The sequence below is a fragment of the Candoia aspera genome, chromosome 3 (assembly GCF_035149785.1).
Source record: "Candoia aspera isolate rCanAsp1 chromosome 3, rCanAsp1.hap2, whole genome shotgun sequence".
Taxonomy (NCBI): Eukaryota; Metazoa; Chordata; class Lepidosauria; order Squamata; family Boidae; genus Candoia; species Candoia aspera.
The window spans coordinates 93,006,417-93,023,013 of record NC_086155.1 but is presented as its reverse complement, the minus strand read 5'-3'; the positions used below and the strand labels follow the sequence as shown (position 1 = coordinate 93,023,013).

General features: G+C 37.9%; 1 protein-coding gene across 1 annotated transcript in view; it reads right to left on the bottom strand.

The window, feature by feature from the left end:
* The window catches only part of KIF14 (kinesin family member 14), a 43,335-nt gene that overhangs the window by 20,154 nt on the left and 6,584 nt on the right, over nucleotides 1-16,597 (bottom strand). The window contains exons 5-16 of the mRNA XM_063297212.1: nucleotides 15,351-15,449; nucleotides 15,008-15,060; nucleotides 14,113-14,143; nucleotides 12,984-13,091; nucleotides 10,893-11,009; nucleotides 10,176-10,294; nucleotides 8,691-8,863; nucleotides 6,238-6,385; nucleotides 5,392-5,455; nucleotides 4,922-5,106; nucleotides 3,947-4,049; nucleotides 3,527-3,687 (exon numbers count right to left, since the gene is read on the bottom strand). Of these exons, the coding sequence (XP_063153282.1) occupies nucleotides 3,527-3,687; nucleotides 3,947-4,049; nucleotides 4,922-5,106; nucleotides 5,392-5,455; nucleotides 6,238-6,385; nucleotides 8,691-8,863; nucleotides 10,176-10,294; nucleotides 10,893-11,009; nucleotides 12,984-13,091; nucleotides 14,113-14,143; nucleotides 15,008-15,060; nucleotides 15,351-15,449 (1,361 nt within the window). The remainder of the gene's footprint in view (nucleotides 1-3,526; nucleotides 3,688-3,946; nucleotides 4,050-4,921; nucleotides 5,107-5,391; nucleotides 5,456-6,237; nucleotides 6,386-8,690; nucleotides 8,864-10,175; nucleotides 10,295-10,892; nucleotides 11,010-12,983; nucleotides 13,092-14,112; nucleotides 14,144-15,007; nucleotides 15,061-15,350; nucleotides 15,450-16,597) is intronic.

Here is a 16,597-nt window from a genome sequence, read left to right as displayed (position 1 = left end):
GACCCACAGATCAGCTAGATATGAGCTCACTAATATTCCTAAGGAATATGCAGTGGAGGTGAAGAATCGATTTAAGGGACTGGACTTAGTAGATAGGGTCCCGGAAGAACTATGGACAGAAGTTCGCAACATTGTTCAGGAGGCAGCAACAAAATACATCCCAAAGAAAGAGAAAACCAAGAAGGCAAAATGGCTGTCTGCTGAGACACTAGAAGTAGCCCAAGAAAGAAGGAAAGCAAAAGGCAACAGTGATAGGGGGAGATATGCCCAATTAAATGCAAAATTCCAGGGGTTAGCCAGAAGAGATAAGGAATTATTTTTAAACGAACAATGCGTGGAAGTGGAAGAAGACAATAGAATAGGAAGGACAAGAGACCTCTTCCAGAAAATTAGAAACATTGGAGGTAAATTCCAGACAAAAATGGGCATGATCGAAAACAAAGATGGCAAGGACCTAACAGAAGAAGAAGAGATCAAGAAAAGGTGGCAAGAATATACAGAAGACCTGTATAGGAAGGATAACAATATCGGGGATAGCTTTGATGGTGTTGTCCGTGAGCTAGAGCCAGACATCCTGAAGAGTGAGGTTGAATGGGCCTTAAGAAGCATTGCTAATAACAAGGCAGCAGGAGACGATGGCATCCCAGCTGAACTGTTCAAAATCTTGCAAGATGATGCTGTCAAGGTAATGCATGCTATATGCCAGCAAATTTGGAAAACACAGGAATGGCCATCAGGTTGGAAAAAATCAACTTATATACCCATACCAAAAAAGGGAAACACTAAAGAATGTTCAAACTATCGAACAGTGGCACTCATTTCACATGCCAGTAAGGTAATGCTCAAGATCCTGCAAGGTAGTCTTCAGCAATTCATGGAGCGAGAATTGCCAGATGCACAAGCTGGGTTTAGAAAAGGCAGAGGAACTAGGGACCAAATTGCCAATACCTGCTGGATAATGGAAAAAGCCAGAGAGTTTCAGAAAAACATCTATTTCTGTTTTATTGACTATTCTAAAGACTTTGACTATGTGGACCACAACAAATTGTGGCAAGTTCTTAGTGGTATGGGGATACCAAGTCATCTTGTCTGCCTCCTGAAGAATCTGTATAACGACCAAGTGGCAACAGTAAGAACAGACCACGGAACAACGGACTGGTTTAAGATTGGGAAAGGAGTACGGCAGGGCTGTATACTCTCACCCTACCTATTCAACTTGTACGCAGAACACATCATGCGACGTGCTGGGCTTGAGGAATCCAAGGCTGGAGTTAAAGTCGCTGGAAGAAACATTAACAATCTCAGATATGCAGATGATACCACTTTGATGGCTGAAAGCGAAGAGGAACTGAGGAGCCTTATGATGAAGGTGAAAGAAGAAAGTGCAAAAGCTGGCTTGCAGCTAAACCTAAAAAAAAACAAGATTATGGCAACCAGCTTGATTGATAACTGGCAAACAGAGGGAGAAAATGTAGAAGCAGTGAAAGACTTTGTATTTCTAAGTGCGAAGATTACTGCAGATGCTGACTGCAGTCAGGAAATCAGAAGAGGCTTAATCCTTGGGAGAAGAGCAATGACAAATCTTGATAAAATAGTTAAGAGCAGAGACATCACACTGACAACAAAGGTCCGCATAGCTAAAGCAATGGTGTTCCCCATAGTAACATATGGCTGCGAGAGCTGGACCATAAGGAAGGCTGAGAGAAGGAAGATAGATGCTTTTGAACTGTGGTGTTGGAGGAAAATTCTGAGAGTGCCTTGGTCTGCAAGAAGATCAAACCGGTCCATACTCCAGGAAATAAAGCCAGACTGCTCACTTGAGGGAACGATATTAAAGGAAAACTGAAATACTTTGGCCACATAATGAGAAGACAGGACACCCTGGAGAAGGTGCTGATGCTAGGGAGAGTGGAAGGCAAAAGGAAGAGGGGCCAACCAAGGGCAAGATGGATGGATGATATTCTAGAGGTGACGGACTCGTCCCTGGGGGAGCTGGGGTTGTTGACAACCGACAGGAAGCTCTGGTGTGGGCTGGTCCATGAAGTCACAAAGAGTCGGAAGCAACTAAACGAATAAACAACAACAACAAAGGAAATGTAAAATATAAAAATATATGTTTAACTTTAAAATATGCTGTGCTGAATCTCTAATTATCCTTTCATCTAGAGTTCTTTTTAACTTTAGATCTAAATTAATTCTGTTAGGAAATAATTTATTTGTTCAAATTTAAATCTCACTGCTTTTTGGAGTGAGAGGGTCCATGTAATCCAAATGAAAAAAACTGCAGGTAGTCCTCAGTTAACAACAGTAATTGGGACTCAGAACTCTGTTGCTATGCAACACAGTCATAAAGCGCAACATCACATGATGGTGATCCCGTGACTGCAGGAAGCTGCAACTGTCATAATTGTGAGCTGGTTGCCAAGCACCTGAATCACAATCACGTGACCATGGGGATGCTGTGACAGCCACAACTTCGAGGACCGACCATAAATCTCCTTGCTGAGCACCATCGTACCTTCGAATGGTCACTGAACAAATGGTCATTAACTGAGGACTACCTGTAATGGTAATCAATTTTGTTATATTCCAGAAGTACTTTTGTTGGTGCCACATAGAAAACCATGTTTAATTTTCTTCACCTTCTGAAAAACTACGGATTAATACTAATGTGATATATGCCATTATCAGCCAGCAGTCAGCCAGCCCCTCTGGGCTCTATTTAGGACAAATGGGACCAACTTTGCATAAAAGGATTAATGGATACAAGTTTGACATCAGGATTCACATCAAGGACAAAGTAATATGAGAGCATCTCAGCCTCCCAGGACACTGTGTTGCAGATTTCAAAGTTCTCATTTCGGAAAAACAAGACTAACAGCTCCATTGAATGAAAGATTGCTGAACTCACATACAGTACTTCAAAAGGTTTCAGGCTATCTCAGAAGGTCTCAAACACAATGGATTTTTAACATATTACAGTTGTTAATTGATAAAAGTATTTGTAATCTGTGTCACATGTCACCTGCATCTGCATAACCAACCTGCCCTGTACCTGATCCCAATTTAACTCCTACATCAGTCTAACCACTCTATGCATCTGATAAAGTGAGTTGTAGCTCACAAAAGTTTAGGCCTTTTTATAAAATTTGTTAGTTGAAAAAGACCAGACTTCTCCTGACGTTTTGCTCCCGTTGACTAATATGACTCTCTTCCTGTAAAGTTTAGAATGTGGAAATCCATGTTAATATATGTACAAAAAGGACCACATGATTTGACTATGATATTTTTATACAGGCAGTCCCAGGTTGCATATGTTCTGACTGATGTCAGCTTGATTTTATGGACAGGGTGCAAAAATATGAGCAAAAATGGCAGCTGTGGTTTTGCATATAGTGCACAGCATGCAATCAAACCTTTACGTAACCCCAAATGCCTGAATATGAAAGTTCTACAAACTAACATGCAGTATTCATGTCATATGCAAGAGAAAACACAGGGACTATTTAAAGCTGCTGTTACTCACTGAGCCCTTTGTGCAACCAGCAATTCATTTTTTGCAAATTCGAAGTCCTTTGGACCATCCTCAGGAGATGAAGTCCCACAAGACAAACTCTTTCCTTTCTGAACTTCAGCTGGATGATTAAACCGGAAATAATGATCTCCTCCAAGAATGATACGATCACCCTAGGAAATCCAGACAGTACTGAATAAGGTCATCTTACAGAAAATTTCTGCAGGTTATAGAGGGATAGTCTGCCAAGAAAATGTCACGAAAGCAACATCCCCCCAAAGGGTCAGATAAGACTCGGTGTTTGCACAGGGGACCTTTCACCTTTCATAGAGGGATAGTCTATTCTAAATCAGCATATGGCATATGGACTTAAACTTATCTTATCTTGAAAACTACATGTAGATATATTTATGACTGTTTCTAGTGACTTACATGATGTAGAAGTGTAGCTCCTGAAATGCATTCCCCATTAACATATGTCTTTGCTTCTCCAACAGGAACAATACTCACAACGCCACCCTTATGTTTGATAACACTACAAATAAGAAGCATTAACATATCAAGAAATAGATGTTGATCATGTCTGAATAGCAATATAGTAATCAGTTCTTTTGAACTTGGTCAAAATCAATGGAATGTTTGACTCCTTAGCTATATCATAACCTGCTTTTGACATTACCTCCATTTCCAAAGATCACACTGTTGTCTAGTGCTACTGTTTAAGCAAGGCATGTTGGAAGAAAACCTTTGTTTTCCCAAATTTGAAGAATGAGTTTCATATTTAGGGGAGTCATAGCTATCATCTGAGACATATGAAATGAACAGATTTTAGAAACAGTCATAACATGTCACAAAGATACTATGATCTGAGGGCTAGAGCTGGGAAGGCTCATGGTAAGGAACCCGGGACATTCATGAGAAACAAGCTGCAAGCAATCTATTACAATGAAAGGACAGGAAAATGGATTCAGAATTTAAAACTTGGGGCACAAAGATAGACAGATAGTCTTAGATTCTGTGGAGTTGATCTTTATCATTACCAAAGCTATTTAGTATCTGCAATAAAACCAAACTTATCTAACCAGTCCAAGTCCTTGACTCTCCTGTGAGAGCCCTTGAGTGTGCTTTGAGTTTCTACAGAGATAATTATTGTATAATGAATGTCTGTTAGTATTCATTGATAGCTAGTCTAAGCCCATACACTGCATCCAAGACAACTATGTTATGAGAATTTAATTCTTTTTAACGAGATGTTCTGCTACCTAATTTCTCAGTATTCTTTTAACCCTCTACTTAGGTTCAGGAGCACATCCTCTGTCAAGGGCTCCTGCTGAATTCAAATCTCCGACATAAAGAAGAGGAGACACAAGGCATTTCACATTCCTTATTTCTTCAGTTAGTACATACCAGTGGTCATCCGCAATTAAGATGCCAGACAGCTGAATATCATGACATGAATTTGGCTTGCATTTCCCAACTGTAGTTTCTCCTTCCTTAATCATGTACAATAACATCTCAGACAGTTGAGGATCTTCATTAAGATTAACCAAATTAGGCAAACTGTTATCCACCTTGAATGTAATGCCGGCTTTCTAAAATGAAGAATTAAGGAAGTGAGTGATTCAAATTTGGGACTTGAAAAATGGTATGTTAATAAAAGTTGAGTTGTTAGATTATTTGTTACTTTAAGAATAAGGCTTGTCTTCTGCAAATTTACACCTTCTGGACATACTGAAATTCTGCTCCCACATTCCCATTTAGTATAAATAATGGCTGACAATTATGTGAGCCAAAGTATCTGAAGTCTACCTGTCCAGCAGATACTACTGCTATAGGTAAATAAGGATTTCTCCAGGATTATTAACAAAGAACGGTACCTGTAATTCCATTGTTTTCTCAAACTTCTTTCTTTCTACTTGTTCAAGTTTTTCTTTCCAGGCCCTTTAACAGAAGATAAAAGCATCGCCTGGTACTACTAAATAATAAACTTAGAACATTTTACAAGTGCCATGGTAAGAAGATGAAAATGGACATGTAATCCAAAGAATGGAATTATAACTGCACAGTCTTTGTATCCATGTACATTATGGAAACAAAGTTTTAGAAAACCAAAGCAGCAGAATCTTATAACAGAATTTTTTTTCACCATACAGGAAAAACATAGGACCTTAAAACAGAATCAGTAATTATGTACTACTTTGAATTTAACTATAATGTGAAAAAATTGAACTATAGCAGTACACAGATTTACTATGCAATAGCCAGTGAACATAATGAGGCAAATGTTAAAATTGCCAAAGTTGATTAAACAAAATTTGGTTTTAATATCCATAACTATAGATAAAGCTATCTACAGAAATTACAGATAATTAATATAATAACATATAATGGTTAGGTTATGTCAATCATTGGTTGAAGCCAGACTTATGATTAACATGAAATTTAATCGTAAGTCACTAAAGTCCTACTGAATTGCATGCCAAATTGCAATGAGCAGTCTGAATCAAATCTTATGTATTTAAATTGTTATACTTCATATATAATATGTATCAATGCATACATATAGTACTTATTAATATTTTTCATTAACATTTCTTTTATGGGTCATATACATTGCATTTTACTGATAAAAAAAAGTAAGGAGGAAATAATTTCCTTTACAAACTTTTAACATTAGTGATTCATTACTACATCCTTATAATTAATTATAAAATCATTATTACCTTTGCATCTCAGTCATCTCCCGCTCTTGATGGTGTAGCTTCATTCTTAAAGATGTAATTTCCTGCACGTAAAGTCTTTGCTTTTCAGGGTCAATATTCTGAGCATTCTTCTGAGCCAACTTCAGTTTCTCAATCTCAGCTTTCAATTCTATATTGAACAAGAAGGCTCAGCAACTACTCAGAAGGCAATCATCTGTTAGCAGTGTTTTGATGACGTTTGTCAGAAAGGTGTTAAAGTTCAACTCGTTAAAAAATAGCTATGCCAGATTAAAGGAATCATTAGGCTGCATTCAAAAGCAGATCTCAAGATGCAGAAGGCATTTTATATTCACATAAGAGTCATAATAAATTCATTACTGCCAACATACTACAATACATTCACTGTGCCCCACCCCAAAAGCATGATACCCACCAGCTTTCTTTGGATGCAGCATTAAATTTTGGGTTTTCACATCCTATATATGAGGCACACATATGAAGAACCTACAATCCTCTATTTCTATTTTGGACAATCTGCAGCTTAACATTATGTTGAAGTCAAATAAACTATAATTAGTCTTAAGTGGTGGTTTACTAAAATAAGCCCATTTAGATTAGAATAGCCAGAGTGGACAAGACCAGGGAGGCAATGGATCAATCCTAACTTGACCATCTAATTCATTGGGTGATTTTGGGCCATCAACCCAATTTATTTCAAAGGATTATTTTTATTATTTATTTATTTATTATTAATTAAATTTATATCACCGCCCATCTCCCCCAATGGGGGACTCTGGGCGGTTTACAATAAATAGCATTAAAACATAGCCAGATAAAAATTACATTAAAATATACATAACAGCAAACATGAAATCCAAGTGGAGATGGATCACTAAGGGGTACTATGGCGCCAGCCATCCCCAGGTGGAGCTATCTTTCTCCCCCTCCCAAGCAAGGCGGCAGAACCAGGTCTTAAGTTTCTTCCGGAAGTCCAAGAGTGAGGAAATCTGTCTCAACTCCGGGAGCAAGATGTTCCAAAGGGCGAGCGCCACTGCAGAGAAGGCTCGCCTCCTGGACCCCGCTAAATGAAATTGCTGATGGGGTCCATAGCATGCCCTCCCTGCCTGACCGGGTGGGACGGGTCGATGTTATGGGGACGAGACGGTCCCTCAGGTACCCTGCTCCCATGCCATATAGAGCTTTAAAGGTGATAACCAACACCTTGAATTGGACCCGGAAGCAAACTGGTACCCAATGCAGCTCGCGTAACAGTGGTGTCACATGGGCTGATTTTACAGCCCCAATAACTGTCCGTGCAGCCTCATTCTGGACCAGCTGAAGCTTCCGAATACTTTTCAAGGGTAGCCCCATGCAGAGCACATTGCAGTAGTCTATATGGGAGATGACAAGGGCATGAGTGACTGCTCGGAGGGCATCTCGGTCCAGGAATGGGCGTAGCTGGCGCACCACCCGAAGATGTGCAAAGGCCCTCCTGGCCATGACTGCCACCTGCTCTTCGAGCAGGAGTTGCGAGTCCAAGAGGACCCCCAGGTTCCACACTGGTTCCAAATGGGGCAGTGCCACCCCACCCAGAACCAAAGATCACAACTTCCTGGAACCCGAGGAGCCATCAATCCACAGCCACTCTGTCTTACCAGGGTTCAGTTGAAGCCTGTTGTTCCCCATCCAGGCCCCCACAGCCCCCAGGCACCTGGAAAGGGTGGAGACCGCATCACTTACTTCACTCAGGATGGAGATATATAACTGGGTATCATCAGCATATTGATGATACCTCATCCTGTGGTGATGGATGATCTCACCCAGCGGTTTCATGTAGATGTTAAATAGGAGAGGAGAGAGTACCGAACCCTGCAGCACCACACAAAGGAGGGGTCGAGGGCCAGATCTCTCCTCTCCTATCACCACAGATTGGGAACAGCCCTGGAGGAAGGAGGTGAACCAGCGCAAAACTACCCTGCCCACCCCCAACACCCTGAGCCGCCCCAGAAGGATACCATGGTTGACGGTATCAAAAGCCACTGAGAGGTCCAAGAGAGCCAGGATGGATGCATAGGGATGAAATAAGGGAAGGTCCCCATGTACACCAACTTGAGCTCCACAAGGAAAGCTGGCATATAAATGCAACACATTCAGTCAAGCAAAACTGACATTTTAAGAAAATATAAAATTCAGATATAATTCAGATTAAAACTTTAAAAACTTGACTGGGTTCTAAGGAGGAAGTTATATTCTAAATTTTGGAATCAACTTCTCATGCCATCAGACAAAATGAATTTTGCACATTCAGTGAGTTTTAACTTTTGTTCAATGGTTAACTAAGCTTTTGTTCATGAACTGGCAAAGCCAATTTCAAATTGCTCCTATCAAATATATACTCTCTAGTAAATACAGACACATCTTGGGACAGGACAAAATGACTGACTTAGATAATAAATAGAATTATTATTCCTTACCTTGAATTAATTTCATATTCATATCTTCATTCACTTTGGCAGTGTTGATTATGAAACAAGCTTGCTTAGCATATCGAAGAGTACTGAGTGTTTCTTCTATATTGCTGGCAGCAGGGCTGATTGTGGCAATCATAGCAGTTTTTGAATTTCCACCAAGACTTTCCTTCAGCAGCCTTTATTTGAAAGAAAACAAAGTCACAAACATGTATATTGTCTGCAGTTTTAAAAGGGGACAATTTTTGAACAATAGTTAAAATCCAATCCAATTAAGGCAAAGCAAACAGATTTCTTCACTCATGGGATCAGATCCTTGCACCTTTCCACCAATCAGATCAATATTATTTGCCTTTCTTTGCTCTTCAGGGTTTGATAATTTATCAGGATCAGGAGAACTGCAAGTCCACAGATCTTTCTGGGGCATCCTATCCTCCACTTGAACTTCAAAAGGAACAGGTGTCCAGAAGCCTTTTTAACATTACTTATTTCCCAGGAATCTCTCTCCTGGGAAAAAGCTGGTGGAGGGAAAGCAATGCCTTAAAAAGCTGGTGGAGGGAAAGCAATGCCTTAAAAATGCCATGGTAGACATTTCATTAGGTCTGGGGTGCTGTATTAGGATTACAAATAAGATGTAGATTTATTTGAGCAACAGCATTACACAGGCTGAACAAAGTACACGCGACATATCACAGGCTTTCGACAATAGGATGGCTAGCTTGGCTTTCAAGAAGCTACTGAAATAAGCTTCTGTGCAAATGAGGGGGTAGAGGGACTGTCTTCCAAGTTCATCTACCAAATATTAAGATATTATTCATTTTTATCCAGGTGTACACATAATCAATGCAGATTAAATAAAATACATGTGATGCCAGCTGCACTTTTATGAGTCTGGCACTCATTCAAATCATTTCTGAAAAACCTAGAAAGCTATGTTAAATGAACTCTAGGCAGGTTATACAGTTTGCATGAAATGTTATACCCCTTGAAACAAACGTGCTGAAGCAAGATTTTTTCCTGTAATCTTATTCTCTCCTACAAGCATAGACTACCATTGCCTCAGACTGAATCCTTAAAATGAGAGAAATGATTAAAATGTGAGAAACAAATCCTAGATTTGTTGTCTAAGTCATAAGTCCCACGTAAGTAAGCATAGGATTACAGCTTCAGGATGAGTAGATATGCATAGGATTGTTATTAAGCACAAACTCAACTCTTTTGACAAAAAGTAGGCCTCAAAATATGCTAAATTTGATAGCATCATATATTTTGCTTTCTGGAAAGATGAGAGAGTTTAAACAAACCTGCAGAAGGACAGAAGAGTATTTTGCTAAAATGAATCAGAATGCAATCAGAAGCTTAGAAAAGATATAGTTCTAATATTTACTGTCATAACTATTCTCATAAAAACTGAGCAAGGGTGAGAAAGTTCAGGACCAATACCAAAGAGAACAAAACTTTCTCTTACAGCTCATAAAAATATGTACATACCATGTAAGAACAGATTCACGGTAGGGAACAAATACCTTCTTCCTGCTCTGATTCTGCTCAGAGAGTGCAGAAATAACTTTCCCCAGAGTTAACAATGATTTGTTTATGCTTACTCCTTCCTGTGTAGATAAAAAGAAACACCAATGCATTTAAAATCTTGGTTTCCTACAGAAATAGATTTTCAGAATTGTGATACCATAGAACAACCTTCTCCAACCTAGTGCTCTGCAGTTTTGTTGGGACTAGAATACCCAGGATTCCCAACCAGCATTGCAAATGCCAGCTGGGAGCTTTGCAAGTTATTGATGGGGTATTACGTTGTTGTTTCTTACCATTTATTGTTGATATGTTTATATTGTGCATGCTACTACCTCATTTATAGCTACACATAGATTGCTCCTTTTGGAGTTTACTCACGGGTTCTAGTCAGGTTGTTTTATAGGTCTATTTTAATTTTGTCTCAAATCTTATTTACGTTTTGCAGTTGACTGCAATCAACTGACTGACTGAATCCTGTAAGCTGTATAGAGCTGGCGGTATAGTAAATAAACACTCAGGTGACTAGAAACTAAGTCTTATAAATGATCATATGTACTATTTGTTTTGCAATTAAATCCATCAACCTCAAAAATATGCAACAGCAAATCTGAGACAGAACGAAACAAACAGGACAAGCACTTCCATTAGAAGACTACAGTACCTACGTATAAATTTTACCTTCCGTCTTTCTCCACTGGTTTGACCCGTAGAGCAGCGCTCACTTCCTGCTAGGTCTATTAGATTAACACGACTAATGATTCTATGTTCATGCTCTTTCTTTTCCACAATATCTGTCTAAAACAAGTAATTCTTTGATTAAACACAGCCTACATGTTACAAATTCCCCATAATAATTAGCTTATATTTTTATAACAAACACAGAATGATTTCCTCCTTCACACATTATGGTTCTCTTATATTTAAAAATTTAACAGCAATAACATATATAGAAAATAAATGCTGCTTTCACACTAAAAATGAAAGTATAGAAAGAAAAATATGTTGCTAGAATTAGAGACCTGTTTTGTTGATAGATACTTATTAATAGGGCATATTATGTCAAAATAGGAATGAATTACCAAGTCTGCTGTAGGTCAAAAAAGGCATCAATGTTCAAGACAAGTGAGAATTCTGAAAATTCAAGAGGAATCAGTTCCATCTTCTGCCATAATCCTTTTGCATCAAAAGGGCAATTTTTCTTTGTAGCCAAAAGCATTTTGATTGGGAAGGGTGGAGAGTCTGGCTCCTTAGAGAAGAGATACTTCATGCCCATTTTTGCCATCACTCAAAATCATTTCCTGTTCAAAGTGATAAGGGTTTCACTTGCTTTTGGAAGCAAGAGGGCAAATATTCCTGGAGGGAATACAGAGTGGCAAGGATTCCATCCACGGCTGTACCTACCATTTTGGCCCTCTTGGCTCCTCCACTGCAGACGGTTCTGGTACCCAGGCAGATCCAGAGAAGTCCAAATAAAATTCTTAACTGTTCATTGATTTCCCCATGCTTTTTATTACTGCAGCTGCCTACACACCCATAAAATTCAATCTTGATATCAAGGAATCCATCTGATTGAAGTGAGATGGGGCACAAGTGAGCAAGAAGTAGAGAAAATTGAGGGAACCACTATAGCATGAGTAAAAATTCCAATCCACTTGCACCAGTCACCTTCCACCTCAACATTATTTCATGAGGTGAGAGATGCTGAGACCAGAGGATGCTGCTGTTTCATCATAGTGGCTGTTAATGGACAGCCTCTCTCTAGCAATAAAAATGGCCCCTTATTGATGGCCTTTGAGAAACTTTTTAAAAATTAGTTTTTCCAGAGAGACTTTAGGGAGTAACAGTGGCTATCGCTACTTGGATGTCTACTATCTTTATTATTATCATTATTATTATTATTGTGCCGATGACGATTATTATTATAACAATAATACTTAATAACAATACTTAATTTTACTACATTCTGGATGTTTTTACTGCATTTTAGTAGGTGTAAGATGCTATGACTCTTGAAGATCCAGTGGCATCAAAATTTGATAAATGAATCAAAACGGTTCCCTAGGAAGCATTTAAATAATCAAATTACCTACTTAATTCTTACTACATTGACCCTCTGTGAGAACTCTGGGTTGATTTGTTCAATGATCTATTTTTGTTTGTTTTCTTGACTGTCCACAGTATTCTCAGGAGTCTTCTCCAACACCAATGTTCAAGAGTCAATATTCTTCATATCCTGCTTCTTCAAAGTCCAACTTTCACTTCCATAGAGTGTCACAGGGAATATCATGGCTTGCACTATTTGATCTTTGTAGGTATAGACACATCACACTATCTGAATATCTTTTCCAAGGCCTTCATGGCTGCTCTATCAATTGCTAGTCTGTGGTGTATTTCTTGACTGCTTATTCCTTTACTGTTGATGGTTGATCCTAAAAGGCAGAAGCTCTCCACCACTTCAATACCTCTATTGTCAATTCTAAAGCTGGTTGTTCTACCTGTTGTCATTAGTCTGGTCTTCTTTATATTGTATTTAATTTTAGTCCCATTTTTTTCACTGTGCTCCATGACTTTTATTACCAGAGCTTACAGATTCTTTGCATTTTCAGCTATCAGAATACTTTATTAATAAGCCATGGTAAAAGTGAATCTCCTTCAGGAAAGGAACTTATTTGATTAAAATTTTGAATGTTTGAAAAACCTTATGATAAAGCCACTATCAGCACATGCACACGACAGATACACAACTTTTTAAGACAGTCCCCATAATACCTTTGTTTGTGTCATCACCAGTGTGAAAACAGAGTGAGATCGAGAACTCTTGTCATTCATACCAGTAGCAGCAGTAGCTCTATGTTTATTACCTAGCTGGAGCCAATTCTGATGAAAAGAGAGGAGTTGAAAATGTTTAAAGAGCACTTTGAATCCCATTACATCTTATTACTTCAGAGTAAACATGGGAACAGCTAACGTAAATAAAACAGATATAATTATACATATAGAACTCAGCTGTCATAGATTTGAAATTACCATCTTTTCATCTAATAAAACACTCAAATGTTAAAAGCAATTGTTTGAAAAACAGGGTACCTAAATCATCTCTGTCCAGTATAAGTGCAATAGCATCCTGATGGCCCCTGACTAAGAGAAATTGGGTGAAGCCTGTCTCTAGATCTAACATTGCCTTTCCCTCTTCAGCTGAGTTCTGCTGTCTTCCCAGGCATTCACCTGGCCTACACATTAAAGCAAAGCTTTTGATGTTGCTTGGTTCCAATTCTGCCATTATCATTATGCTACTTCTAGACAAATTACTAGATACTCCTTGGGAAGGAAGGAATGGTCTCATCTTGGAGGATTTTGGCTGCTTATATTGGTGTACTTCTTGCAGCAAGCCAATAGAGAAGCAAAAAGTTGCATTATTTTTTAAGGAACGGTTCCATATGCTGTTTTATATATGCAGGGGAAACTAGCAGGATTGCTTGCCCAAATGGCCTTTGAGCTGCAACCCTAAAACTAGCTTGTCAGTATTGCATTTATTATAGAATTGGTTAGTGTTTGCATTTTATGCTTGTCATCTGTTACTTCTTCCATAAAGAGAGTCCCCTCTTCAAATAATATAACTAAAAATATATATAAAAACAGAGCCTTTCTCAATTTCTTGCTGAGCTTGCAAAAAAATGAATTAAAAATACGGATACTGCAAACAACTTTCTACTAAGATGCTAATACATCTTACTCGTTACCAGTTCAAATATTTTAATATTAACTCATACAAAAGTCACTAAAATGTAAAACTCTCTCTCCATTACTCTATAATTTTTTGTTTACTATTATTGATGGTAATATCTTTATATATTCTTTTGAAAGATTCATAATTTATATTTCAGTAACAAATTTTTACCTGGATATCTGAGTAGGAACTAACAGCATTCCTAAAAAGAAAAGGATAATTTTATCTAGTCATAAAAACATTCAACACATTTGACACATATGAAGCGATCAGCTTAAATTTCTCATTCAGTTCTAACAGTATAATGGCCTAGAGATATAGATATAGAACAATAGAAATGCATACTTCCTCCTAGCTTATAACAGTTAACAGAGGAATCTATTTTTACTTGTTTCTTAGGCCATAAGAACCAATTAAATGGGATTACAAACTAAATGTTTGCAGTCTATCTTCTATGTAGAAAAGCAAAGCTAAGTGTTCGACTGGAACTTATATTTGACTAAGGAGGAGAATCCACACTGGGCAGGCTGAGGCCTGGAAAACTGATTAAGAAACCAGGGTAGGGAGAAGAGAAATGGATGGCTATTTTGATGGAAGTCTATACAGTAAACAATCAATTAGGAAACAAGACCCCAAAGGTCAGTAGGTAAAATAAAATGAAATCTGGAGAAGAGCCAGAAGTTAATGAGAGAGGATATATTAAAAAGAACCCAGAGGAAATTAGATTAATTGAGGACTTAATTTCCTTATTTACAATAACTAAGAAATGAATGCAGACTTCTTGTTATATTTGGCACCATCAAATAAAGCTGCAGTTCAGCATCCAGGTGCTCACAGAAAAAATTAGAAAGTAAAATGTATGGGCTAATCCAAGAATATCCAAATAGACTTCTTTCCACGATGGAACTTCCTATCAATTTTAAGTTACCTCCTTACAACTCTTTGCATATTCCCCAACTCAGTTCAGAGCAGATTTGGAGAAAACAGGGAGAATCGGAGAAGAAATCATTTCTACTGGCAGATACCACTATATCAGAGAAAAGACACCACTGGATAAATCCCTTACGCTGTCAGGTCTTCAACATATGGTCCAAAGACTGGATGTTCTCTTACACGAAGCTTTTAATTTAAAAAAAATACTGATTAGAAATGTGAATGTTTTAAAATATCTCAATGAAACACAATAAAAATGTAAAAATTCTTGAAACAAGGTATGTCATGTTACATTTTACTTAGAAACCATGGAGAATATTAATATACTTCACTGTAAGAATTGCACCAGGCAAAACAGAATGCAGACTAAGCTTTAAGAGGTTTAAAAACAAGAGTTAAAACAAAATAGTAGAATGAAATAACAGAGAAAAAAAATTAACCTAGACTAGTTACTTAAAACTAATATTTTAACTTACAGGTTGCTTCTTCTCTCCATTTTCAGCTCTGAAGATAAGCAAATCATGAATTTTTTCATTGTACACTTCAAAATAGCTCATTTCAAGATGATAAGTAGTCTAATAGTAAGAAGAAAAGTTTGATGGCTGGTTAGGTACTTTGGAAAAATAAAGAAGGCTATATGACAGTGGAAGCCGCAAAAGCGTGACCCACTTTGTGACTTTTAGAATCCCCACAGAGAGGGTGAAGCCCAACATTTGGGCCCTATTGTTCCATTCAAGGGCAGAAGAAGTTTTAAGTTCCTAAGAGGCAAAATGGGTGCCTTAAACCTTGCAGATGCTTAAGGCATGAATCTCACAACCTAAAACTTGCTCCCATAACAGGCTCTGGTATTTGTAATTTCCCCAAAGTTCAATGGTGTAACTCCAAGAAAAGGTGCACGCCTATGCCTTAATACCAACCCATCCAGCTCGAGAGTGAAACTGAATTAAGCAATCATCCAAAGAATGAAACAGTTACACAAATTTACCTGACCTAGCTGGGTCACTCCTAACAGACACTGAAAACCATTCAAAGGTTCTCTATCTTACCTCATCCATTAAAAAAAATGAACAACTTGACTCAGCAGCACTAACACCTATTAGCCAGTTCACTGACTAATGACCTATGCTGAGGCCCACCTTAAACATGGAAGTGCTTTCCATTAAGCAAAGAAGTGTGGGAATATTCAGCCCTCAGTAAATACGTAAAAACGTTTACAATTTGGGGGAAAGGAAAGAAACCTAACTACTTTGTGATACAACACAAGATCCAACTTTATAGCACTTATGAAAACGTTTCAATATATCATAATGCATCCTCGATGAAAAAGCAGTATCAGAATAAGTATGTATGTATCTATGTACAGTATGTATGTATGAACCTTCACCTGAAGGAATAGAATATTTTTTATGCTATTTGATTACATACCCTTGATAATGCTGTACCAAATCTACAAACCAGTTTTTGAAAATCCTAGCATGCATCTGAAGTAAGTTGTACTTCCCATACTAAAAGAATTGTAGGAATTATATGGCATGAAGTTTACCTAGATCACATTGTTCTTTATATGCACTTTTATAAATGTTACCTTCTATCCATATCAGCTACTGAAGATTTATCACAGTTTTATTTTACTTCCATCTGAATTCCAGAAACTCATGATGAAACACACATTTAGTTATCACAGGCTACAAAAAGACTTCAGTCCCAAATTGATTGGGATATA